Consider the following 26,471-nt stretch of genomic DNA (forward strand, 5'->3'; position numbering starts at 1 on the left):
CAACATACTGCATACTGCACTAGTCTGTACTGTACACTGCATACTACTCTTCTTAGTAGTATACAGTACAGTATACTACATAAGCCGTGCACCGTATTGCAGGACAGGGGCTCAACTAGCCTAGAACCGTTTTATTTTACTCAACTCCCCAGTCATTGCTTAGCAACCGTTGCTAGCCCCTTTTCAGCTCTTTTTCAGGTCAGTGCCCAGTTGCGTAAAACACAAGTTTTTCCCTTCATATTTGTTTTATTCCCTAGGGTTCTCTCTATCACTAATATCATCACAGATACATGCTCCTCTTCAAACATCTCTAAACCTCAGCCATGTCTTCTGCTTTCCAGATTGGCCAATAATCTTTGCCCCTTACATGGCCAAAGTTTTATTATACACTTCTATAACCTAAGATTAGCTCCATCACTTTGCATTGAAGTCTCTGTATTTACTGAATAATAACCCTTAGTATGTAATAAGCCTGGGATTTTAAGGGGTTAAAAGATTACCTTACCTTAAATTATCCTGAAGGACATGACAGTTAAGGAACTTTGTGCAGTGCTTAAGGGATTATTTACAGGCTATTTCAATTAAAGAAACCCTTAAGTACCACCTAAGAGTTTTTGTGCAACACACATAACCTTAACCACTTAAACGAACAGGGCCTGCCGGGAGGCCCAAAGTTTAATTACACGCTTCTATAACCTAAGAATAGCTCAACCGGTTTGCACTGAATTCCATGTAGTTACTGAATAATAACCCTTAGTATATAATAAGCCTGGGATTTTAAGGGGTTAGGAAATACTTAAGATCTGGATGTGTACTGGAATAATTTGCCGGAGTAGTACATCATCCGGGTGTCCTTGGCGTACTGGGGAAATCCATGTTGATCACATACTACATAATACTTAGTACTTTTGAGCACAATCAGTACACAAACACTGTGCAGTGGGCTATTTCAAACACAGCCTAATAATTACAGTCAGACTCTTTTGCAATGCTAGTGATCGTCTAGCTAGCTATGCTAATGCTAGTGAAAATCTAGGATAACTAAATAACATCTTTGGCAGTTTGAGCTTTTTGCTCTTTGTCTGCGGGGACTTTTCTCCACAACACTCCATAATCTTACATTAAAAATAACATTTCTTGCACAACTTACTATAAATGCATAGATCACTATTGTCTACTGACAAAACAATCTTCTTAAATCGATTATAATGAACATCTCAGCATCTGGGTTTTAAAAAACACTTAACAGTGTTTTTCTGCATACTGAACTGAAAAGCAGAGGTGCTTGTTTCTTAATAAAGGTCAGGCTTTTGTGTTTTCCTGACTGCTGCTGCCAAATGCTACTATTTAAAGTGGAACAGAGGAAATGAACCTTCTTCCCCTACTGAGACCATGTGTGTGTTCTAGTTAGACCACTGTGGCAACAGTGCTTCCTCACTGAGCACTGGGCTGGAGAGGGAGCAGTTCTCATGATCATTTGCACAGAGGAGGCTCAAGGTAAATGGCAACCGGCTGTCACTCAGCCCTTCCTACAGGGCAATGACTTATATAAATGTGTGACAATTACCTATTCAGTCATAATAACAGAAGCAGATTAGCTCCACTTAGATGTAACCTTACTTGGCATCAATTTACACAGATCTGAAAAACATGACCATAAGACAACAAATAAATATTTATTCAATAATCTTGACAGGTGAACATTATGTATGTTTACATAATATACATTTATACATTTGCTAGCATGACGTGATCATTTCAGAAAGATGAAAAAAAACTTGAATTTACCACATGACTGCCTTTTTAATGTCAAATATCACATAAAGCTTCAAGGCAATTCACACATATAAATATCACCAATAATTCAAATGCTAAAAATAACTAATTCGAAATTACATTTGTGAACATTTAGTCTCCATGGTTACAGGATCATGTTCTTCTTATCTTTACTTCCTCAATTGTAGTATCTACATTAGGTGATCTTTTATGATAACACATCAGGGGTGGGCGATATGGCAAAAATACAATATCATGATACACAAAGACGTTTTCATGATACATAATATCTCCCAGCAGTGCTACATTTAAGAAACACAATAAAAAATGTACAATGTTTTTTTTTTTTAAATTTCACACACTGTACTGCACTGAATCCTGTTAAACAGGACCAATTCTTTTTAACGAGGCATGTCCAGTGCAGTGCCAAACTTAGCAACTACCCTTTCATTACCCTTTCAGCTTCCAGGCAAAATGGCCATTAAGTACAAGTTATTCACTGTAGGTAGGAAACGTCTATTTAATGTAAAATAACTCAAAAGCTTCCAACACGAAGCACAGAGATCTAAGAGATTAAATATAAGATAATCCACTTGCATAAGGAAGGGGAAACTGTAGTTGTTGAGGCTTCTGGGTAATTTTCCTGTGTAATGTGTGAGCTTTTCTGACACTGAAAAAAGAATAAATTGTACTTAATGGCCAGTTTGACTGGAAATGAAATAAACGAAAGGGTGCTCTCTGACTTTTGAACATTGCTGTTGCTGGTTATTGTTCATTCAATACTTGTGATATACACAGTATGCTCACAAAAGCATACTGTGGCATATAGTAATGTAATTGATAATGATACAATAAAATATTGTCTATCGCCCATCCGTATAACACATATCTGGCTTGTTAGTTCCAGTATCATAAACACTGGGTGCTACATCACATGAATATAATCCAAATTGACCAACCACAAAATCAGAGACACATCACATATCACACATCTTTATACATGTAATATGTTGCCATGCACTTCGCACATGCAACTATTTCAGGATATTGCAAGTCTAACAAAGACCTAGATGTTGTTAGCAGAGTGAAAATGACCTCAGTCAGAACTTTTCTTGCATAGTCACTAGCAATGTGTGACTGGACTAACAAGGTCTTCATATCCGTCATGGCTCAAGAGCAACAACTTAGACTGCAATATTAGGTCCTATATTAAGACTTATTTAATTAATACTTTCCTCACCTCTATGGGGATATTTTAACACCTATCTTCAACGTCAGCCAGTCTATAACGGTTCCAGACAGCCTGCGTTGGAGGACAATCCAGGGACAAAGACATAATGAGGTATAAAAATAGGTTTTGTTCCATTGTGCTACACAGGGGTCAAGATAAAATGTGCAAATGTACAAAGCACAAAATGACACAACACCATAACCATGTGAGGAAACAGAGCCCCCTGAGCACTTTATCTCAGATGTCCATCCTGAAGCTGATGCAACAGCAATGAAAAGTAACTTCGCTCAACACACACCCCAGCCAAGCTACTGGCTCTGTCAAACTTTTGCCAACTTACCCCAAGAACGGAAACATCTCATGCAGCTCAAGAGTTGATGGCACAGTCAATACTGGAAGATAACTCTGCTGCTACAAGTAATCAGTGCTTGCTTGGTGCCAAAGACAAGCAGTACATGTCTGAACCTCCGAGATAAACAATTTGGTCATGCTGATTTGACAGTCCGCTCATGCCGTTCGTGCTCATAAGCTTCCATACAAAAAAACTGTGACTTTGCACTGTGTTATACCTAAGAAAGCAACACTTGTTCCTTTGGTGCTGGTTCTTTGTTGCAGGTTTGACAGGCGAGCCACAGCAAAGCTGGAAAAGTTACTAGGTTGGAAAATGAAAGCTGGCAGAAGTTTATGGAATGACAGCCCATGAGTAATGAGTCTGGAGAAAGTAAGCCTGAAACAAATGGATGTCTTAGCAAGGTAAATACGCTCATTCTGTCCTCGTGTTACAAAAGTCTGGACATTCATTGTGCACATTCTTTTAAACAAAGTTCACAGAACATTTATAGCACTGCAGCTATGCAAACTTTTCTTCAGTCCTGTAAAACTGCCATTTCAAACTCATGTTGCTAATATTCAATTTATTTCCAGTTCATTTTGTGCTACTTTATTCACAAATTACTTGACAAATTACCTGCTTCTCCAGAGGCCAAGCAATAATAATTTAGGACTGGTTTGTTATCTACTTTGACGATATGAGACTTTCATGTAAAGGTCACCCAGAAAATTCAGGCTATTTTCTGCTTGTTTTTGCCTGGTGGGTACCATTACATCTCACTTTAACTTGCAATCTTTTCCTCTCATTGGCATTCAGAGTATTGCTTGTAGCAGCACAGTATCTGTGGATATCACATACATTTTAATGATTTAGCTGCAGAGATCACCCTCATGATGTTCACCTTATGATGTTTGTAAACTTCAAACCTTATGAGGTTTCCTGGACATGGACTACGTCTACTCTTGGACTTAAACTGCGATGTCTGTGGTGATTTACCAATGAAAATGCTTTTTAGTCTAGGCTTAGGCTTAAACCTTAGAAGTCGAAAGTTGTTACTATCACTATTTCAATCCAATTGCATAATTGCATGTTAAATACACAGAAAGTTACACAATGAAATTACATTTACATTCGATTTACATTCTATACCAACTTTTTTTTGTTTTAATGTCGAGGAATGACAAAAGCAAGGATGTAAAGGAGGTTTTTTCTCTCTTCAAAACCTTCAAGGGTTAAATGAACATTCCAACCAAAATTAAAAATTTAACCATCGCTACATCTGTTGTAAACATGCCTACTCGCCTCCTCGCCTCCTCCAGCAGTGCTGCAGTATTCTCTAGAGTGAGATTTTCCGGTTTAAAGACTAAGGCCCAATCCCATTTCACCCCTTGCCCCTACCACTTAGCCCTTAGCCCTCCGTTTTGTGTGTTCAAGCCTAGAGGTAGTGTGTCACGATTTTTGTTGAGATAGGGGGGTAGAGCGAAGTGTTGGGGCTACATGGCCCTCCAAACGGAGGTTTTTCAGAGGCACACTCCTAACAGCAAGATGGCTGCGCAAGAACCAAGGAAACCCACAAATGTGAGAAATGTATTATCTTAGTTTAATGTCGTTTCAACGTATTATGGTCCTTTTCTTCATAACAGGTATAAAAAATCGCTATGCTGTTGTCTCGGTAGCTAGTTAGCTAAATTTCCTGTTCCACCTTAAATAGTGCAGCAGTTACATTCTGGTACCTCAGGTGTCAGAACTGCTGAACCATTTAAGGTGGATCGGGAAAATTCGAGCAAAAATCTAACAAATAGCTGACTTCAGCTTCATATCACTGAAGAATTAGTGGTTGGCGATAATAAATAACAATTGCATCCCCCTCTTTGAAGGAATATGATTTCCTAAATGTAACTAAAGCCCAGCAGTGAGGAGCTGAACTTTACCCTCCTCTGCTACCACTGCAGACTGGCAGGGTCGCCTACAGAGCACCACTAGTAGCCTGTTAATGAAATAATGTTCCTTTTCATTTGAGGGTCCCATTTTATAGAGGAAGATTTCAACCACTAACTCAGTTCCAAGGGGCAAAGTGACACTTGAAAACAAGGGGTAGGGGTAGCAATAAGAAATATGATTGGGCCTAAGAAAACCACTTTTCTAATGATGCGCTTGAATGTGGATGTAAATTTTACCACAAGGGCTGTTTGAAATTTTGCTATCTGGCTAATTCTTCAACTGAATTTTTCCTTTATCAATGAAAGTGTGACGACTAATTGAGGTTGTATTGAGGTTGACAACCAACAGATGTATCTACCAGCATCTGGATTAGTGGCTAGCAGTCAGGATTTGTTGAGAGCTGTAGGGATTCCCACTGATGTAGTTACATACTGCATGCTGGGTACTGTAGTGAGAGAACACTGATGGATGAATACACAACAAAGGAGACAAAACTGAATTCTGTCAAGCTGAGGAGGCTGAGGGATACAATGCTACCCTTCAGAATATTACATAACTAATAGCATGCTAAATGCTAGTTTTAGGCCAGAATACCCATTTATCTTGGATTGGGAAATCAACATCTATGTGTTTAGAAATGTACCTTGCTGTATGATACCAGTTCAAAGTTCCCACGCTTGATAAACAGTAGCTCCTGTTGGAGAAACCCTCTCTATGTTTTCCAGAAGCTCTCTTTTGATTAACATTCCACCATTTCCCCCTTCAGCACCCGAGCTTCTCATCTCCATAGACACCCTCCGGTGCTCCATCTCAAGACGAACGCAACCTGTTAAGTCACTGTCCGTGTAGACTCTGTTCCTCAAACCCAAGCTTAGAGGGTTTGAGTTAAGAGCTCTATCCAGGTGTGCACAAGCCTTAGTGCCTCTTTTAGACTTCCTGAAACCAAACCTCCCTCTGCCACAGCTGGACGTCTGCTGACAGACGGCCCGAAATCCTCTCTTGAAGTTCTCGTTGAAATACCCGTAGATAATGGGGTTGACGCTTGAGTTGGCGAAGGCCAGCCAGTGGGAGAAGGGAAAAATGTAGCCCGTCAGGAGGTCCAGCTGCTCTCCCTCAAGTTGTGCATAATCAGTCAACAGCATAAGAGTCCAAAGAGGGAGCCAAGATAGCATGAAAAGCAGGGCCACGACAATCAACATCTTGATCACTTTAATCTTCCTCTGCGATATGGGTGATTTTCCTTGAGGCACAGCATCAGATTGCTCGATGTTGACCAGCACGGTGGTGGAGTAGAGTTTGGCTCCGATGCGGCCGTACATAAGGGATGATGAGAATGAGGGGAACCAGGTATATGTGGGAAAAAAGGACCGTGGTGTACACCTTCCGCATCCGTGGCTCCGGCCAGCTCTCGTAGCAAGAGTAAAGCGGGTAGGTCAGGTTGTAGTTGTTGTTATGAACCATGAAGTGGCCTCTCTCTTGCTCTACCGTCAACATAAGGGCTGAGGGGAACATGATGACCAGAGCCAAGAGCCATATCATTCCAATGGTTGCCTTAGCAACAAACAGTGTAAGTTTGGGCTTAAAAGGGTAAACAATGCAGCGGAACCTTAGGTGGGAGGAATGAGGGAGGGAAAAGAGAAAGAAAACTGGATTTATTGTTCAGTCATATGTTAACCTGTAACCCTTTACACAATATTGCTACATACTCAATCAGTGGTTCTCAATCCTGGTCCTAAAGTACAACTGCTGTGCACATTAGCATTTTCTCTGCTCTAACACACCCACTTCAATTCAGGAACGGCTTGTTAATTAAATGTTTGAGTAGGAAAAATGCCAAAACATGCAGGGCAGGGGGTCTACAGGACCCTAGGTGAGGAAATATTGTGCTAAAGCTAATATACAGCACACTCAAAGATCCCTATTCATCTATATAATTTGCAGTAAAACAGTCATTAAGTATAAGTTATTCATTTTTTCTGTGTCAGGAAAAAGTAAAAAAAAAATGAAACAAAGTTCTGCATAAAAGCCTTTTATCAACTAAATATATTTTTATCAGCATTCAGCAAGTCGGCCTTTATTACAGCTTCCATTCTTTTCAGGACACTTGCTTTCAGTTTTTCAAAGAAATCTTCAGGGGTATTTTTTCCACACCTCTAAAGTTCAGTCTTAGAAGTTGGTTGCATTTTTCTGTTTTTTTACGATCCATGTAATCCCAAACACATTCAGTGATGTCGAGGTCTGGACTCTGGGGTGGTCATTCCATTGTTCTGAGAATACCAGCAGCTTCTTTGTTTGATATGCAAATGTTCATCTATTTCCTTTTCTCAGTAAGAGCTTCTTAACAGCTGCACATGCTTTCAGCCCCACAGTGCTCTTACAGTGGAAGGCTGAAACACCTGTGGATGTTTTCAGATCTGAAGCAAAAGTGGAGCTTGTTTTTCTCCTCTCTCTCTCAAAGATGAGAGCTTTATGTGCTGTTTATCTAATGGCCACAGTTTTGGTGGTCTACCAGGTCAAGCAGAGTTGTTAGGAGTTCCATTTTCTTTGTATCCTTTTTGGAAACTCTTGTTTTTTTTCACTTATTTTCCCTTGACTTATGTTTAATGTATGAGTGTTCCATTACTATACTTTGCAGTACTGTACTTTGCAATTATTTGCAATAATATAATCCCCTGTTGTTGGGAAACTACCTCATCTCTAGTTCAGGACATTATAGGCATTGTACAGTCATTGGTTAGGTCTACAAAAACATCTGCTCCCTTTCAGTGCCTTAAACAAGTTTTCAATATGTCTGGCCAGAAGCCATATTTCTATTCTGTGCAAAATTTAATATATGTGAAAATAATTTTCTATCTAAGCTTCTCTAAACAAAAAAAATGAGTTCTATTCCATCTAAATGAACAGACAATGCCCTAAGATGGTCAATTTATATAAAGAAAGGCACTGAAGCTGTTTTTCCCAACCACCTTTAAAGTAATCCTGTACATACACAGGTGTATTGAACTGCATTCCCACATCTAATATTGCTAGGTACGTGAGCTTGTGTTCCCCACTTGTGTGTTCTTTTTGATGAGTAATGCACCTGATTCAGCCCATGAAGGGCTAAAAAGAATCTTCTAACATTTTCCCTCCAAAAAAATCCAGTTTTTAAAGTTTATAGAGTTTTTGGTGCAATACATGCTTTTAAAGTACAAGCTCCCATGCCAAAATGCACAGAACAAGACTGCAAAATTGCTCTGAGAAACAGCAGTGATACAAAATGATCCAAAAATTGTGCAATAATTTCCATCACACGGTAAAACCTGATAAAGAACAGAACACTTTGTACTTTGCGTTCTTATTAACACACCTGGGACAATTTTACTGCTTCACACTCATTTGACTGGTGTGGGAAGTGATACATTTCATCATCACTAGCCATTTTTCTCCTTCTCACTGTGCATTAACTTTAGGAGGCAAAAGTAATGCCAAAAAGTTTATGGTTGTGCTCGAGGCTGCTCTTTTTGTTACATATTAGCACGTACACTGTCTAGCCTCTGAAGAAAATGTAAAAATATCTATCATATACAGTACTGTGAAAAGGTTTTAGGCATCTGAGAAAATTTAAATTAAAATGCTTTTTAATAAACTTTGAATAAATTGAAATAATATTAATACAACAAGTAGTGAATTTATGTATGTTAGTGTGTTCCAATATTTGGTTTAGCTCATCAATACTGTTATTATATCAGGTGTGCTGCTGATGCAATTGAACAAATCCATGTGATTGCTGGAGACGTCCAGAAGAAATCTGGAGCCAAACTAGCACAAAAGACATCTACTGTATACTGACTATTCACAACTGAACGTAAAAATAAACACATTCCACCCATTTATATGTTAGAGGGGCTCACAGATCGGCGGAGTGGGAGCCCACCGATAGGTGGCACTGAAAGGAAGGGGGGGGAATCAGATCCAGAAAAAAACAGAAAAACTAAGCATGAGAGTAGCTCAGCCACAAAAATCACACGATTTTGCACTTTCATTTAAACAGGTGTCATTTTAGCACGAGTTAGCTACAACTAACACATTTGGCCCGCTAAGCTCATTCCCAAATACCATACAACAGGATCAATTTAATTCAGTTTAATCCTTATTTTTAAACCATTTTTGTGCTTTATAGCCAGAATCAAACATGTTCTGTGGTAGGCAGAGTTGTTATCATGCTAGCTAATCTAATGCTAACTAGCTCTTCTCTCCTAGGTAGCAGCACTGTTTTACATGTAGTAATTGTTAGATAGATGGTTTGACATTTATTCATTGATGGTTAAAAATCATGCACTGTGTTCACGTTTTTGGTAATAGTGTAAACAAACTACTCCTTTTTTTTTTTTTGGCTGGGGCTTGTCAAGCGTAGCAAGCTGCACAGGGCTGAGCCTAGAACTCCCTTGGAACAGTAAAGCTGAGCTTTGGACCAGAACCTTGACTTGTCTAAGTTTCTTGGGTCGAACTCCCCCAGCAGGGGGCGGAGCTCATCCTCATCCTCAAACTTTCAGACGGTGAAGTTATTCGCAATTCTGTTCTTTCTTACTAGAATAATTACAGGTTTGTGGCCAAATTAAAGAGTGTAATATACTGCAACAACAACATTTACTAGTTTTACTACACTTTCTTACGTTCTTTTATTTGAGATTAGAACAACTTACACGGTATCATTGTGTTTTGTCCCACGTCCACCTCAGCGTAAAAGACCAGTGGAAAATTACAGAACGAAACGGTAAAGCTAAAGAAAGCCTTACAGAAGATGGCAAAAACATTCTTAACTTTTAATGTAAGTTATGGTAAAGAGATTTTATTTGAAGTGATTCTGGAGCATTCAGCAACTCATCATTAAATTTTTACGTAATGTAAAGGACAACTGCCATGTTCAAACGATATAGAAACATAAAATTGGACAAAATGGAGATATATCCTTTTTTGCTGGACAACAATGATATATTAACAATAACTGTTCAACCTAAAGGTCTCTGTTGATGAAATGTATTGTAGTTAAGGTGATTTTTGTGGTTTGAAAAAGACAAGGCTTTCAAATACTAAATAAAGAATCAAATACCATCCTGACATATGAATACTTAAGTATTCAAATTATTCTAAAAAATAAAGTAAAGAGTGAGGGGACGTTTGCTATAAGCACTACTGTTTCTGAAACACTGATGTACGGGTTGTAATGGATTCTCTATATAGAAGTCTCTTTGAAATAGTGGGCTGGGTTGCCTGTAAATCCATTATGTGCCATTTGCATGTGAATCATAAAAACAGGGACTGAAATATATTTGTGATATAAATTTGAATACATAACCAATACAGTCACCCCCTTTTTGCAAAAACACTGAAAAAAAATCAGCATATCATTTCGTCAAGATTTTGCAAATATAAACATGGATCACAGCTGGGGTCCGACTGCACCTTTTGATGGAAGATGGAGTACAGACGCATAAAATAATGGCCTGTATGTCCTGTACTGGTGAATAAAATTTCTCTGAACGTTGCTTTAGCACAGCACTGGACATATTGAGTGTGAATTTTCCAGTTCGGTCATTATTCATGCTCTTTGCATTTAACAATGAGACAATCTATCATTTTCATCCATCTCTGGTTGCTACCCATTTCCTTTTTGTCAATTTAATAAGTGATTATTTTCTCCTTTTACTTTTGGGGAGAATTTTTGGACTTTTACTGGAAAGACCCTGCATCGAACTATCAAACTGTCCATATTTTTTCATAAAAACGATTTTAGTACTTCCTTCCACCTGCGCAATTATGCCACTGTGGTAAGTGGCATACAGATCAAGCACTGACCTATTAGGAGCTATTAGTGCCAAGTGCTGAAAATTACAGGGCCAATCAAGCCTCTGAGTTGGTTTGCACCTGAAAAGATCTGACGTTTGTCAAAATTCCACTGTAGGAATAAAAGAGGGGCAAACACTTACCTGTCCACTGCGATGGCAACGAGCGTAAAGACTGAGGCGCAGACAGACATTCCTTGCACCAGGCCACTCAGTTTGCATATCATATTACTGAAGGGCCAACCTGTGTATTGACAGAAACATTAGGAGTTCATTAGAAATGGACAATAATTATGCTCCACCAATTACCTCTGCCTTTGCAATCTGCAGGGTTGTGTAACATCATTTCAGCGAAGTTACTTCAATGTCTGCATATAAAAGAGGAATGATGAGCACCATTACTCTTCCACTACACCTGACAGCACTGATATGCATTATTTTTGAGAGAACAAATTGATATTATCTCAGTAATATAGAGCATTATTACAGAGAGGCTAAAATACTGCGACTGAAATGTCTGCCTCATGTAACAGATGTAGACTTCCAACATAATACAGGATTTATCACTATGAATAATGGCACTATGTAGATCATTGATTATTGTGTTAAATGTGTCTAGTGCTTGGATATTCATTGCAAATATCACTGCCTCCCACACTCACACAGAAAGTGAAAAATGATTTTGTCAAGAGAGAGAGAATATTTCTGTGGGGTAATATCATGGAGGAAGACTCGCACTTTGACAATATACATCTAGTTGAGTTAAAATAAGGATTTTTATGAAATGTAATAATCTGCTCGGTTATTTTCTTCAGCTTCTAAAACCCACTTGCAGAAAACTGCTATCCTGCAGAGTCCCATTCCAACTCCAGTCTTCACACAACCAGCTCTAATATTCAGATTCCTCAGAAGATCTTGATGAGTTAGACCAGGTTGCATTAGTTTTGGATAGAACCTCTGTAGGGCTGTAGATCTTCAGGAGCAGGACTGAGGTCCCCTGATCTAAAACAACCCCAATGGTGTAAAAAAAGTAGAAAAATATAGCAAATATTACTAACTTTTACGGATGGAATTTCTGGGCTGATAACTACAACCGATAATTAACCCCTTGTGGTGGTCCACATTTTGAGGATGATCTTTAATCTTTAAAAAGGTTATTTATGCTCATTTTCACTTTAAAAAAAAATTAAATGGAAAGAAGTAGCATTACTGAGGGGCTCCGAAGCACAATTGACATTACAAAATGTTCTTACGCATGTTGTGTTACACATTTTCACCAGAGAGGTCTCCAGATCCCCAAATCTTACATGCTGCAGATTTTACAACCTCATAATTCAGAGGATCCAGAGACATTTGAAGGAAATATTCATTTTTGAAAATGCCATTTGTTTATCTCACACAGAAAACCAGCAATATTGCTGTGTATTGGTGTTTAAGAAATGTGACCAATTAATAGACATATTTCTCAATACAAAATTGACAAATGACAATAATGTCAGCCAGTATTGGCGTATGAAATTATAAAATGTAAATTTAAATCAATATCATGTCAGTCACAAAATTTTCATATATACACTCTTAAAAAAGATGGTTCTTCAAGGGTTCTTTAGTAAAGGCAATGATTCTATATAGAACCTATATAGAACCATTATATTATATAGATACTATATAGAACCAATATATTATATAGAACCTATATAGAACTATATAGAACCAAGTTCTATATAGAACCATTTCATGCTTACACTGTTCTCTGCATGGTGAAATGGTTCAGCAGATTAATAGAAAATGTGTTGTATATAGTTCTATATAGAGCCTTTTTGGAAATGGTTCTATATAGTGCTAAAGTGTTCTATTGTTACAATGTCAAGCTTGTAACAATAGAAAAACTCTTTTGTGCTACACAGAACGATTTTCTAAAAAGGTTCTACATAGACAATAGAACATATACAACACATTCTCAATCAATCTAAAGAACTATTCCACCATGCAAAGAACTATTTAAGCATGAAATGATTCTATATTGAACTCATGGCAGAACCACTGCCTTTATGAAAAAACCCTTACAAAAAAATCTTAGCCCAAAGACTATTATACCTATATATATATATATATATATACCTATTGGTATAGCAGCAGCATTACTCGAGTAAGATATTAACCACCAAGTTTGCACCCCATACTAGTACCGGGCAATATGAGAAGTTAGATTACAGTGAGAGCATAATTGGTCCTGTTTAACTGCATTTCGTGCAGCACATTGTGTGTTGTATACAAATCATTGTATTCATAGTTTTGTGGCACTACTTTGTCTGTTACAGCCTTAGACACCTGATTTCATAAAAAATAAATGTTGTGACATATCGTGTATTGTGAAAAAAAAATCACGACAAAAACAACTTACTGAAGTATCGTAATACTACTGATTGTCTGGTGTCTAGTACAGTTTAGTAACTGGCCTACTCAAAAAAACACCCACTAAAAGTATCAATTAACAGAAGAGTCGAATCACGTCTGTTTGAGCAAGGAAATCACCAAAGTGGCATCACTCCAAAGAACACTTTATTTTTAAGACCCTTTATTCTTTTGCTTCAAACCTTCAGGCCTGATTTTGTGTTCAGACAGTGCCACTTGCCTGTGATAAGGTTGTCCACTAAGGTTGTGGGAATGCAGAAGATGCCCACGAGCAGATCGCTAATGGAAAGGTTGAGGATGAAGACGTTAGTGACCGTCCACATGCGCCGGTTCTTCAGGACTATCAGACACACCACGCCGTTTCCTATCATGCAGAGCAGGAAGATGAAGAGGTAGGCCAGGATGAACACTGCCGCCATGCCCAGCGAGTGCTGGTAATACGGAGAGTATAAGATCTCCTCCACTGGAGTCGAGTTGGTGCAGTTGGTGATGTTGACGTCATAGGCTGACATTATGTACAACGTGGACAGTTCCCAGGATTCTCTGTCCGTACCAACTTTGACTCTCTCAAATTGACCCTCCATGGGCACGTCCGGCAAACCTGAGGGCAAGCGGGCACAAAAAAAAGAGAGAGTGACAGAAAGAAACAGAGGACAGAAACAGAGAAAGAGAGCGAGGGACAAAGAGCGAGCTCTAAGGCACTCAGCGACACTCCTACAGTGCGTTATAATTTCTCTCTGGCATGCAAAATTAGTTTAGCCCATCCAAATACTAATGTAACTCATTATGCATCATCTTGAAGGGGAACTGTGCGATTTTTATTTTTTTATTTCTGCATAATTCCATGGCTCAAATGTAATTCAAAATGTTTTGATGAGAAATAGTTAATTGTAGAGAAACATACTGACTCTTGATAGGAACCAGAGCGTCTACAACGCAAATATAGCCATTCTATTTACTAGCCTAAAAAACAGTGAACTTATGAGTTTTGGTAATTGTAATAAAGTGGTAAATCTGAAAAAAGAAGTTTCCGGGTCCTATTTTGCCTTATAATGATCTGCATTATTGCAAAACTACCGTAAAACAATGTTTCAGGCATCAGGCAACATATCGCTGCTGTGGGAATAAAACCTTGTATCTCCATTTTTTGTCATTTGTCATTTCTCATTTTTCAGTTTTTGACATGCCTTTGGAAGGTTTTGAAAATGCCTGTTGCCCTTTTTTGCATTGTGTGGAACTTTCATGACAAATGCACAAAATGAAATGGCCCAAAATGACCTGGAAAAAAGTCTGGTTCCATTCACTTTAAAAGTAAAGTATGTTTCCTTCTCCTGTAAAGTTATCATTTTGGAGATGGAGAGGTTTTGTTCCAACAGCAGCGATATATAACCATTTCAGGTAAAAACTTTGTGTGAGGGAGCTTTTAGAGGCATTAAACTCTTCAGATGTCTGGTTCCTATCACAACCACTGTGAACAATTCAACTTCTCTACAACAGAGGATTTCACATCAAACCACTCTAAAAGACTGTGTTTACATCTTAATGATTTAATTATGCAGAAATGTTGAAGTTCCCCTTTAAATGTGGCTGATAGACTAATGGTTTTGATGCTATTATGAATATTTTGTAGATCACACTGTTCATAATGGTCCCCTGAGCATGAGAATACCAGGCTGCATGTAATCAGAGGCATAATTACAATGCTATGCCACATTCCTTATAATTGGAGGAAAAGCTCTATCAACTTGATGAATCATGAAGTCAGGATGCAAACAAGGCAACAGTCAATAGAAAGTTAAGCAGCTGAAGCAGGACTAGAATACGGATAAAAGCTACCACTGCTGTGAATTTCTATTCCACTTTTGCAAATGCTTCAGTGCTGAGTGTACAATTACAACAATTCTGATATTGTCTAAGATGTCTTAACAGTGACAGTGGCAGAAATTACATGTTTTTTTACTCTGTTCATATCTACACCAGCCATAACATTAAAACCTTGTTTCTACACTACAGTCCATTTTATCAGCTCCACTTACCACATAGGTGCACTTTGTAGTTCTACAATTACAGACTGTAGTCCATCTGTTTCTCTTCACCCGCTTTTACCCTGTTCTTCAATGGTCAGGACCCCCAAAGGACCACCTCAGAGCAGGTATTATTTGGATGGTGACTCATTCTCAGCACTGCAGTGATACTTCTGTGGTGTGTTAGCGTGCGTTGCGCTGGTAGGAGATGGTCAGTCACGTCGACGCTGCTGTAAAAACTACAGCAGTCCACCAACCACAAACATCCAGCCAATAGCATACCATGACCACTAATGAAGGACTAGAGGATGACCAACACAAACTGTGTAGCAACAGATGAGCTACTGTCTCTGACTTTACATCTACAAGGTGGACCAACAAGGTAGGAACGTCTAATGGAGTGGACAGTGAGTGTTTAAAAACTCCAACTACCCAAATAGTACCTGCTCTGTGAGGGTCCATGGGGGTCCTGACCATTGAAGAACAGGGTAAAATGGGGTTAACAAAGTATCTAGAGAAACAGATGGACTACAGTCTGTAACTGTAGAACTACAAAGTGCACCTATTTGGCAAGCGGAGCTGATAAAATGGACAGTGATTGTACAAACAAGGAGGTGGTTTTAATGTTATGGCTGATCGTTGTATATGACCACTGTACCTACATTTACATATAATTACAGTGTAATCAAATTTATGGGCATCAAAATATGACTATATTAATTCAGGTTATTGTTCACCTCTGCATCAAGAGCTCAGTCTATGAATTTAAAGGAGGTTACATATGCCCACCATCATTAAGCTTCATAACAAATCATGCTGGAGGGTTACAGCACATTGTTGTAAAATCACACACTGTGCAATGTAAATCAGTACAAACCTTTGTAAATTTGTCCAGGCAAGTTCTCCCTGAAGTGCTCAACAGATGGAGTGAGTTATATTATAAACCCAGAGAACAGAAATATTCTAAATGAGATCTCCTCTTAATCTCATGTACCTCTCCTAGACATGGTTAAGTCCAGTGTGAAATCAGAGTGAGACCATTTTCTCCTCTTTCAGAAATTTGTCTGCTGAGAAAAAACCCTCAGATTTTCTCACTTTGATCAGAATATTACACATACGGATTAACTGTTCTGTGTCTGACTCATCTCAGCCCAGTCTTAGCTTAATAATACTTCCATAAGAAAGGTGTAAGACCTCGTTATTTTCTTATATAGCTCTGTATCACTGGACTCACACATCAGTGTAGAACTCATACTTCTCTCATTCATCTCCAGAACTTCTGATAATGAAATGCTGATGTTAATCTCCTCTTTTCTCCTTAACGGGGTTTTAGGATAAATAATTCAGAAATCAGTGATCCTTCATTAATACAACACTGAGATCTGATTTATTACAAAATCTTAGCAAAGATTTTTTGTCCTCTGGGAAACTTCACTGTCCATGATATGAGCATTAAAAATAATGTACTAAATGTCTGTTGTGGCTGGTTTTTCACCCAAAGAAGTGGCCAAAAACTGTATACATTTGAATTTTTAGTTTGAATAATGTCTTTATCCCAAGCAAAAAAATGCAAAGTGCAAATTTCTATTAATAATGTTATTTCTATGTACTTGTTTCATTATTTTCAACTTTAATACACCACCTTTAGACAACTAACGTTACACATTACTACAAAGACAGAACTCAACACAGCCTGTGTGAAATACAGCCTAAAAATGCTCTAAAAATGATAAACAACCAAAAAACTCGTGTTAAAAAAAAAGATAAAACGAAGCTGAAGTCAGCTTCCTATTCCTGTTCGAACTGTCCCGTTCCACCTTAAATGGTGCTACACTGTGGCGCCTGAGGCGAATAAAGCTGACTTTAGGCTCGTGTACGAAGGAGAATGATAAACGCCGGCTCTTACCTTGGAGTGTAAAAATAGCAGTCAGTCCCTCAGTAAAGCTATCAGGAGAAAATGAGAGTACATGAGCGAATATTACCGCTTAATATTCGTCTGTTTCCAGTGTTTTGCCCGTTTTAATATGCTTGGTTAGTTTGCTGCTCTAAACTCAGTTTTTGTCCTCTTCTCTTCAGGTTGTTGGCGGCGACTCCGTGCTGCTCCTCCACTCAGAGCCGAGCATGCTAACAACAGCTCAGCAGATGGAGCCAAACACAGTGCCTAAAGTCTCTCCGTCAGTCCAGACCAGCTCAGCGCTCAACACGACCACCTGTATGGACCACACTGTAGTTCATCACCACACTGAGACACGTAGTAACCAACAAACTGACCGTAGAGTCGATTCGTTTATGAAAAAAGGAGCTGTTGTTAGTTTTTCCTCTGTTAGTGTGCTGCTCGACGTCATGGCTAACAGAGAAAAACTATTTTTTACTGAGTTTCTACAGTTCAGCGTCAAAGTGATAGAAATATTAATTTGATAATCAGTTCGACTGATTTAACCATCTACTGCATAGATTATGAAATACACACGAAAATAATGTTCTTATGATAAATAATATATATAATAAATGTTAATTTTATTATTGAAAAAGGCATCAATTATGTTAATATTATATATATATCCAAAACCCCATTTCCAAAAAAGTTGTGACACTGTGCAAAATGTAAATAAAAATAGAAAGCAATGATATGCAAATAAACCATATTTTAAAGGAAAATACTACAAAGACAACATATCAAATGTTGAAACTGAGAAATTCATGACCACTGTGTTTCATCACCTCTACTTTTAACAACACTCTGTAAGCGTTTAGGAAGTGAGGAGACCAACTGCTGTAGTTTTGAAAGTGATATGTTTTCCCTTTCTTGTTGATATAGGATTTCAGCTGCTCAACAGGGTCTCCTTTGTCATATTTTTAATTTCATAATGTGCCAAATGTTCTCAGTGGTGACAAGTCTGGACTGTAGACAGGCCAGTTTAGCACCCAGACTCTTTTAATACGGAGCCATGCTGTTGTAATAGATGCAGAATGTGGTTTGACATTGTCTTGCTGACATAAGCAAGGCCTTCCCTGAAAAAGACGTCATCTGGATGGCAGCATATGTTGCCAAAACATATATATACGTGTATATATATAAATATATATACACACACCGATCAGGCATAACATTATGACCACCTCCTTGTTTCTACACTCGTCCATTTTATCAGCTCCACTTACTATATAGGTGCACTTTGTAGTTCTACAGTTACAGACTGTAGTCCATCTGTTTCTCTGCATACTTTGTTAGCCCCCTTTTACCCTGTTCTTCAGTGGTCAGGACCCCCATGGTCCCTCACAGAGCAGGTACTATTTGGGTGGTGTATCATTCTCAGCACTGCAATAACACTGACGTAGTGGTGGTGTGTGTCGTGCTGGTCTGAGTGGATCAGACACAGCAGTGCTGCTGGAGTTTTTAACCACTGTGTCCACTCACTGTCCACTCTATTAGTCACTGCTACCTTATCAGTCCACCTTGTAGATGTAAAGTCAGAGATGATAGCTCATCTGCTACTGCTTTATATTGGTCATAGTCTAGTGTGTATATATATGTATATATATAATGTAAGTCAATGGAACCAGACTTTTTTTCTGCTAATTCTAGGTCATTTTTGTTGGTCCATTTATCATTAAATTTATACACAATGTAAAGGACAACAGGTACTTTCAAATTATGTCAAAAACTGAAAAACAACAAAAATGACAATACAAGATTTGTTCTGACAGCAGCGATATATACATGTAGTGGTCTGTTAAGGCCTCTGCTAAGGCGCAAAAAAATACGGTATTTTTTGTGTGTTACACTCCGATATATCAAGTATTGGAGTTTCAGTTACTGTTACAGTTAGTGTTACAGTGTTATAACAGTAATCCACTGATGGGGTAGTTTACAACTGCAGTAATATTTCCACAGTAATAAATAAAGTACCCAGTGCAGTACTGCTGTAAAATACAGCATTGTGCACAAGAGCATGGCCAGTGCAGAGTAAGCAGTAATAAAGTGCAGTGCAGATGATACACAGATGTACAATGATGCATGAGGAAAAGATGAATTACAGTGCACAGTCGTATAGCTTGATGGCTGCAGGGAGGAATGACCTGCAGAAGTGCTCCTCCCTGCAGCGAGGCTGGAGCAGTCTGCTGCTCATCGTGCTCCTCTTCCCCGTAGTGTTTTGTGGAGTGGGTGGGAGGGGTTCTACATGATCAGCATCCTCAGCAGCATCTTCCTGAGGTGCAGCATCCTCCTCTCCGCCACCATCTCCACTGTGCCCCATTTAGCCCCCAGGACTTAGCTGGCCTTTCTAATGATCTCGTTCAGTCTGTCAGTGCCCTTCACTGTAATACTGCTGCCCCAGTACACAACAGCATAAAAATGGCACTTGACTTCACAAACTCATAGAAAGTTCTCAGCAGCTGGCCTCTCACATATATGTGGAGAGTGATCCACATGCAACAATGGAACTGCAATCCACAATTCACACAATGGAAACTATTACACTGGTACAGGACATATTCATCATCCACACATGATTAAATTGGAATGTAAAAAAAAAGATAATGAAAGTGGACATGAAAATGTCCATTGACAGTGTACTCATTTACTCCCATTGATTTCAGATTGCAGGCGCACTGTTACATGCTGTTGCCACAGGGCAACAATTATATTTTATCATTTTGTTTAAAGTCCATCAAATCTAAACAGATTTTCTTTATGTAAATGACTGTAACCTCACACAGGTTTTTATTTATTTGTTTGTTTGTTTCTTTGTTTGTTTATAACTTGTTGGATATTGAATTAGGTATACACTTCGAGAGGGCTTCAGAAACCTGGCCTTACCATGTGATGTGTGCATGAAAAAAGAAGTACGAGCTGCAAGAAGAAGGCATGAGATGAGATAAAAGTGCACCTTGTTATGCAAAAACCTTTCAGTTTCCCAAAGGAGAAGGAAAAAAAAACCTTAAATTGTAGTCGTTTTGTTACCATTTGGGTTAAGCTTTAATTAAGATAGCTATTATTATAGTTTCCAAATTAGCCTACAACTCCTAGCTAACAGCGCACAAAAAGCTAAAAAGATACCTTGTGTGAGTCGCTGCTTTGTGTGTAATGTTAGACAAATGTTGAACTGAGTCATATATTATCTATAGTAACTATATTTAAATGGACAGAGTAGGTGTTAGCCTAGAATACTTAACCGAAAAATAAAATATACATAGTTTTCTCCTCATCACCTACATTAGCCTCGTAGCACCAGTGCAAAACTAAGAAAAAGGTAACTCTGGACACTAAACATGTCTTTGCTATGTTATGAAAATCTGTGTAACTTGGCCTCAAATGAACATGTTGCAAGCATGTTCCATAGGCTAATTTGACAGCTGCACCTCTCAGAAAACTTCTCAGACACTGTCACACACTGAACTTTATTATTGTGCAGTAAAACATGCTCTGCATGCCTTCGTGTTGTCATGTCCGAAGAGACTGCGGCAAAATGGCTGAAATGCATGGCCTTTCTTATCCCCATGACAACAAGATTTCCAAGGGGGGTCCTATATCATTCAGGAATTTTCCCCAAGTTATTATCTCAACCTTTGTAGCTTCTATCAAACATTAATTAATGTACCACTGGGAGCACGCCAGAACATGAAGGTCACCTTTTTAAGGGGCTTATACTCACTGTTAATACAAAAGTAGTTACCGTCTCCATGATTGAGCTTGAGAGTGAGACTCAAGAAATACTTGAATATTGTGTGTCCTTGGCATAAATTGCGTTTGATTTCCCATCAGCTCTGTTCAGTTCACTAACTTTGGCCCCAGGAAATTTAGTGCTGACAGCTTGTAAGTACACTTAAAGCTTCAATATGTCTAAATGCTCAGTTTGTCATGTCAAGTAACATATGCTCAACTAGAAACACATTTTTAGTGTCATATGTTGATGTTGATATCTCCACTTTCTTAGGAGAAAAAAGTAATGTCAGTCTGGGTAAATGCTTTAACGCTGGAGTGGGTTTACAGCTGTTGTTAGCGACACAACAGTAACTAGATGCCAAAAAGGCATCTGATTGAAGTGAATGCTTTTTTCTCTCTCTTTTTCCTTTTTAAAATCTGTTTTTGGACATAAAAATTTATACAGAATAAATCACTGCTACTTTCCACTGCACAAAGTACTGGAAGGTTCCAGTTTTATGTTTTTGGCACCTGCTCAAAATTAGTACCAACAGAACCTAATGCCACTCAAAGGTGTTCTCCTCTTTGTTATTGCTTCTTTGTTACCTCATTGTATTTGTTATCAATTGAAACTGAAGCTAATGATAATTAAGTAGGGCTGGGAGTCTCCAAGTCGACTCTTTGGCCTCGATTCCACACAGAGACATTCACGTTTGCATACACTCATGCACAAAAGATAAGATCTGTGAAGCATGGTGGAGGTAGTGCAACAGAGTGGTACTGCTTTGCTGTTTCAGGGTGTTGGTGGCTTGCAATCACTAAGGGACCAATGAGGTTGTATCAGGAAACAGGAAAACGATCCAAAGCAGGAGTAAATTAACAGAATGACTAACATGGTATCAAAGCTGCATTTGTCTTGCTAGTTGCCATATACATTACTTGTTGTTGTTTATTCCATTTGAGAAATCATAAACTGTAAAGTCATTTGCTGTTTTGGTGTTTCTTCCTTTAAAAAAAGGCAGGAGATTCTGTAGGCTGTGTCTATGTCACAGCAAATTAGTGCCACATCCTCCTCTAGAATAACCACACCCACAAACCCAGCCTTCATAATGTCATCACTGCCTCTGCCGTTTCCAACATGATTTTGCAATAGAGTGGCTTAAAGTCAACAAGAATCAGAAGTCATTTCCTTCCATGGCGCATCATATTTCAAAAAAATCTAGCAGATTTTGCATTCACTCTACACTTAATAGAGACAGGAAGTGTCCTCCGAAACATACTGGAAGAATGAATGAATGACCAAAAAGCTGAAACCTAGTGACACCTTAAAGACGTCTAGTTTAACCAACAACACACACAGGCGCCAACTTGAGTTAAACACTGGGGGGGCAAAAAAAGAGACTTGAATGTATGTCCTAATCTGATGACAGATGTTTATTTGATGACAGACGTTTTAATAATTTGTTTTTATTTGCACTGCTGTCATCTCGTAATATTATGAGCAGATCACATAGCAGGAGAATGTGATCTGCTTATAATGTTGTATCATTATTAAGCGAAAATATTTTTAATATAAAACACTACCTCTGTGCGGCACAAGCAATGTGGAGGGGCTGGCTTTACATTTCAGCGCTCGTGTTTACACGCCAGACCTTTCACACAGACAGTTCGTGTAGAGCGACAGTTGAGTTCTAGACACTCACTGAAGTGTGGAACATCTACATAATAGACGGGAGGCAGGCTAGGATCATCCAATGGGTTTTACAGGCAATGCCCAGGGACCCAAGCCACTAGGGGGCCCATGCGAGCAATTATGAGAAAATCTAAACAGTTGTTTTGACTCGAGGTGGAAATTTTACTAGCTGCACAGTGGGAAAAATTGACTAATTTGCCATTGTGTTGTAGCTGATCATAATCCTGACTCTCTCCATGTCTTTCCTAAACATCTACTTCATTTTCTCCACCAATCACTGCTGAGCAACCATTACACTGTCCGTCATTACCTCAGTCAAGCTTTCAGAGATTTGTAGCAGTGAGCTAGTGCTTTTTTAATGTACTTTGAATTTGAAGTTACAGATATTCAGTAGATGTGCCTGGAGGATCTGTAAAAGTGAGACCTCATACTTCGTCAGAGTAGAGGATGCCCATTTCCAAGCCAAATATATAATGTCAGCCACCTGTTAAAGAAAAAATGTTGCTGTGTATTTGTTGGCAGTGATCAGTACACTGTCATCAGATATAAAAACCCACCGCTGCAGTATGCTGTAGCTAGATTGCTCGATGGTTTGGATTTTTAAGTTTGCTGTTTTTTTATTGCCTTTATGTACATTTCAGCTGTCTGGTTTTAGTCTACATCATCTTCATTGGGGTGAATATGTTGAAGAAAGGCGTGTGCTTTATGAGAAATTGGAAAAAAATTGATTGGAAAAAAAGTACATGCTCAACACTGTGGTTAGTGTGCTGCCATCATGGTGCTGCATAGCCCTGTGTAACCTGCATTAATATTGTATGAAATCGTTGGCGGCCTAGAAAGGTAGTCAGGTAGGGGCCCACCAAACGTTTGTGCCCAGGGGCCAATAATAATGATTGATGATCCAGGCCTGACAAGGAGCCGAAATTCTCAGCATGCCACCAGTACCACATAACAAAATACAGTAAAATAAGCCTTTAGAATAATTAAAAATAAAACCAAAAACAAATTGAACTTTTAAAAATACAAGCTCTCCCATTAACGACCGCTATCAAACGGCATGCTAGTTGAACATTTCTGTGCTGCTGTGAAACTATTGCCCAATCACAAGTCAGAATGATGTTGAGGGTAAACCAATGTGCCTGCTCTTTTACGAATTATGTTTTATTGATTAGAGTGGTTGATTTGACTGTTTGTCCATTTGCTAAAAGGATATTTGTAGAACTTTGTTGCTGCTCAGCTCAGGATTTCTACCGCTGTATGTGTAAATGGGCAATGCGGACCAGGTGTAGCAGTCACACAGCCACGTCTCTCACGCCCCACAGTGTGAAACAGAACAGCTGGAAGTCTGCCTACAACACCAGATGCTAAAACTGACCCAATCTATGTCCACACATAAACATCTGAAACAGAGTGTAAAAAAGCACAACATATTTATCAAAATAATCCCTCTAGATCGTTCATCAACCCCATCACTTGTGTGTACTGTTCTAGAAAAATGAGTCATCGATGGGCCTCATTCACCAGCCGTTCTTAAGAAGAAATTTCTTCTTAAAACTCGCTTACGCAGTTTTTACGAAGATTCTCAAGAGCACAAAGGTGCGAACAATTCTGCAGTTTGAGAACACGTTAAGAATCTGACATAGACTTTTTCTTAGGACGTTTCTCAAGAACTAATTTAAGAAAAAACTAAGGAAAGCATTGGTGAATGAGGGTCATTGTCACCTTACAGAAATCTCTCTTCGTGATTTTACATGCACGTTTGTCCTTCAGGTTTGAATGGTCAGCATCATCACCAAACGAGCCGCGTTCTTTAGCCAGTTTTCTTACTGTAGGTGTCTGTGTGTCCTCAGGTTGCCAGCTATTCAGCACTAAGATCAATACACATTCGTAAGATGATTCGTTTCCATTTTCAAACCCTTTTTCACAGCTGGAGTACATTTAGAAAGTGGTCCAAACAAAAACGCACCCTGTGACTGTATAATTCCCACCCACACTGAACTTTTAAATCAGTTGGATTTGTTTTGGAAACCGCAGATATGACAACCCTGTGTAATAGAGAAAGAACCTGCAAGTGAAACATTTGCATGTAGAAAACAGCAGGTTTTCTGGTTTCTTTACCAACCCTGCAACTTAAAATCCTTACTGTCTACTGCAGTTTCACTATAACAACTGGTTCAAAAAAAAGGTTTATCCTGAATGGTAAGCTTGGAAATCATGTTGTATATTTTTTGAACCAGGCGTCCCTATTTAGCACTCTGATGGATGAATCTGGGTTTGGCGGATGCCAGGAGAACGCTACCTTCCGGAATGCACAATGCCAAGAGTAAAGTTTGGAAGAGGAGGGATAATTAGGGCTCAGTGTTTGGGCTCGGACCCTTAGTTCCAGTGAAGGGTAATGTTAATGCTTTGTGCCACTGTGTGTCAACAGGCCCCTATTCTGTTCCAGCATGACTGCCCCCACTGTGCACAAAGTGAGGTCCATTTGACAAGTTTGGTGTGGTCCAGTGGTCTGCACAGAGTCCTGACCTCAACCTCACTGGACACCTTTGGCATGAATTGGAAGGTCGACTATGAGCCAGGAATTCTTGTCCAACACCGGTGACTGACCTCACAAAAACCCTTTGAATGGGCACAACTTCCCACAGACACTCCAAAATCTTGTAGAAAGCTTTCCCAGAAGAGTGGAGGCTGTTATAGCCACAAAAGGGGGCTAACTCCATATACAGTTCCAAGGTTTTGGAATGGGATGTCCAACAAACTCATGTAGGTGTGGTGGTTGGCCATATAATGTAGACACAGATCGGGCAAGATGCCTGCCTACCAGGGGTAAGAAGACCCTTGCATAAATCTGTCATCTGTTTTACAGAATGTCTAATTAATAAATCAGATCATTTCTAGTGTTATTAATCAAATTGGAGTGCTAAAAATGTTTAAAATGAAATCGAGGCCTCTATCAACTTATGCTTTTGCATGCTTTGGACATTTATTATATCAGCATGAATCCATGATACATTCCTGATGCATTTCTACATATATACATACATTAATATATGAGATATAAGGGTCAAATGGCTTAAGAGAAAACATTTTATTCCAGTTGACCAAGTTGTCATCTCCTGTTGTCTATTCAACTGTGAAGTTGAGGTCAGAAAGCAAGGCCTCGATGTCTGAGAGCAGATAAAATGAACCTTTGAGCTCTCAACCACTTAAATATCCAACATTCATTAAAATCACAGAGGATGTAGGAGTCGGTGAAAGCCAAAACTGTCAGTGAAGATCCAAGCATTTCTACAGATGAGATGACAAAGAAAGCCATCTTTCTGACACTAACAGATGCCTTTACTGCTCAACAGGCGAAATACCTCAGCTGTTCTCATTACCCTTTATGTGTGCCAAGAGCGTACCAATCAGTGCTATGTCAAAGAAGATCCTTTACACGCATTTTCAAGGCGGCCATGGTGTAGGCAAGCTTTCATAACATAATGCTTCCAACTGGCAAAATACAGGCTTTAAAGAAATAAAAAGGATTCTCAAACCTCGTTTTTACTTATACATATTGCGATAAACTATACAATCATTCTAAACTGTAAC

At 38.9% G+C, this 26,471-nt stretch overlaps 1 protein-coding gene across 1 annotated transcript; it reads right to left on the reverse strand.

Annotated features, from left to right (window-relative positions):
• Positions 1 to 5,941: 5,941 nt before the first annotated feature.
• npffr1l3 (neuropeptide FF receptor 1 like 3) lies at positions 5,942 to 15,503 on the reverse strand. The gene is given in 5 exon segments (XM_036595154.1): positions 5,942 to 6,601; positions 6,603 to 6,885; positions 11,249 to 11,348; positions 13,740 to 13,974; positions 15,495 to 15,503. Coding segments are annotated over 5 exon segments (1,287 nt in total).
• Positions 15,504 to 26,471: the final 10,968 nt, after the last annotated feature.

The sequence above is a fragment of the Colossoma macropomum genome, unplaced genomic scaffold, assembly GCF_904425465.1.
Source record: "Colossoma macropomum unplaced genomic scaffold, Colossoma_macropomum, whole genome shotgun sequence".
Lineage (NCBI taxonomy): Eukaryota > Metazoa > Chordata > Actinopteri > Characiformes > Serrasalmidae > Colossoma > Colossoma macropomum.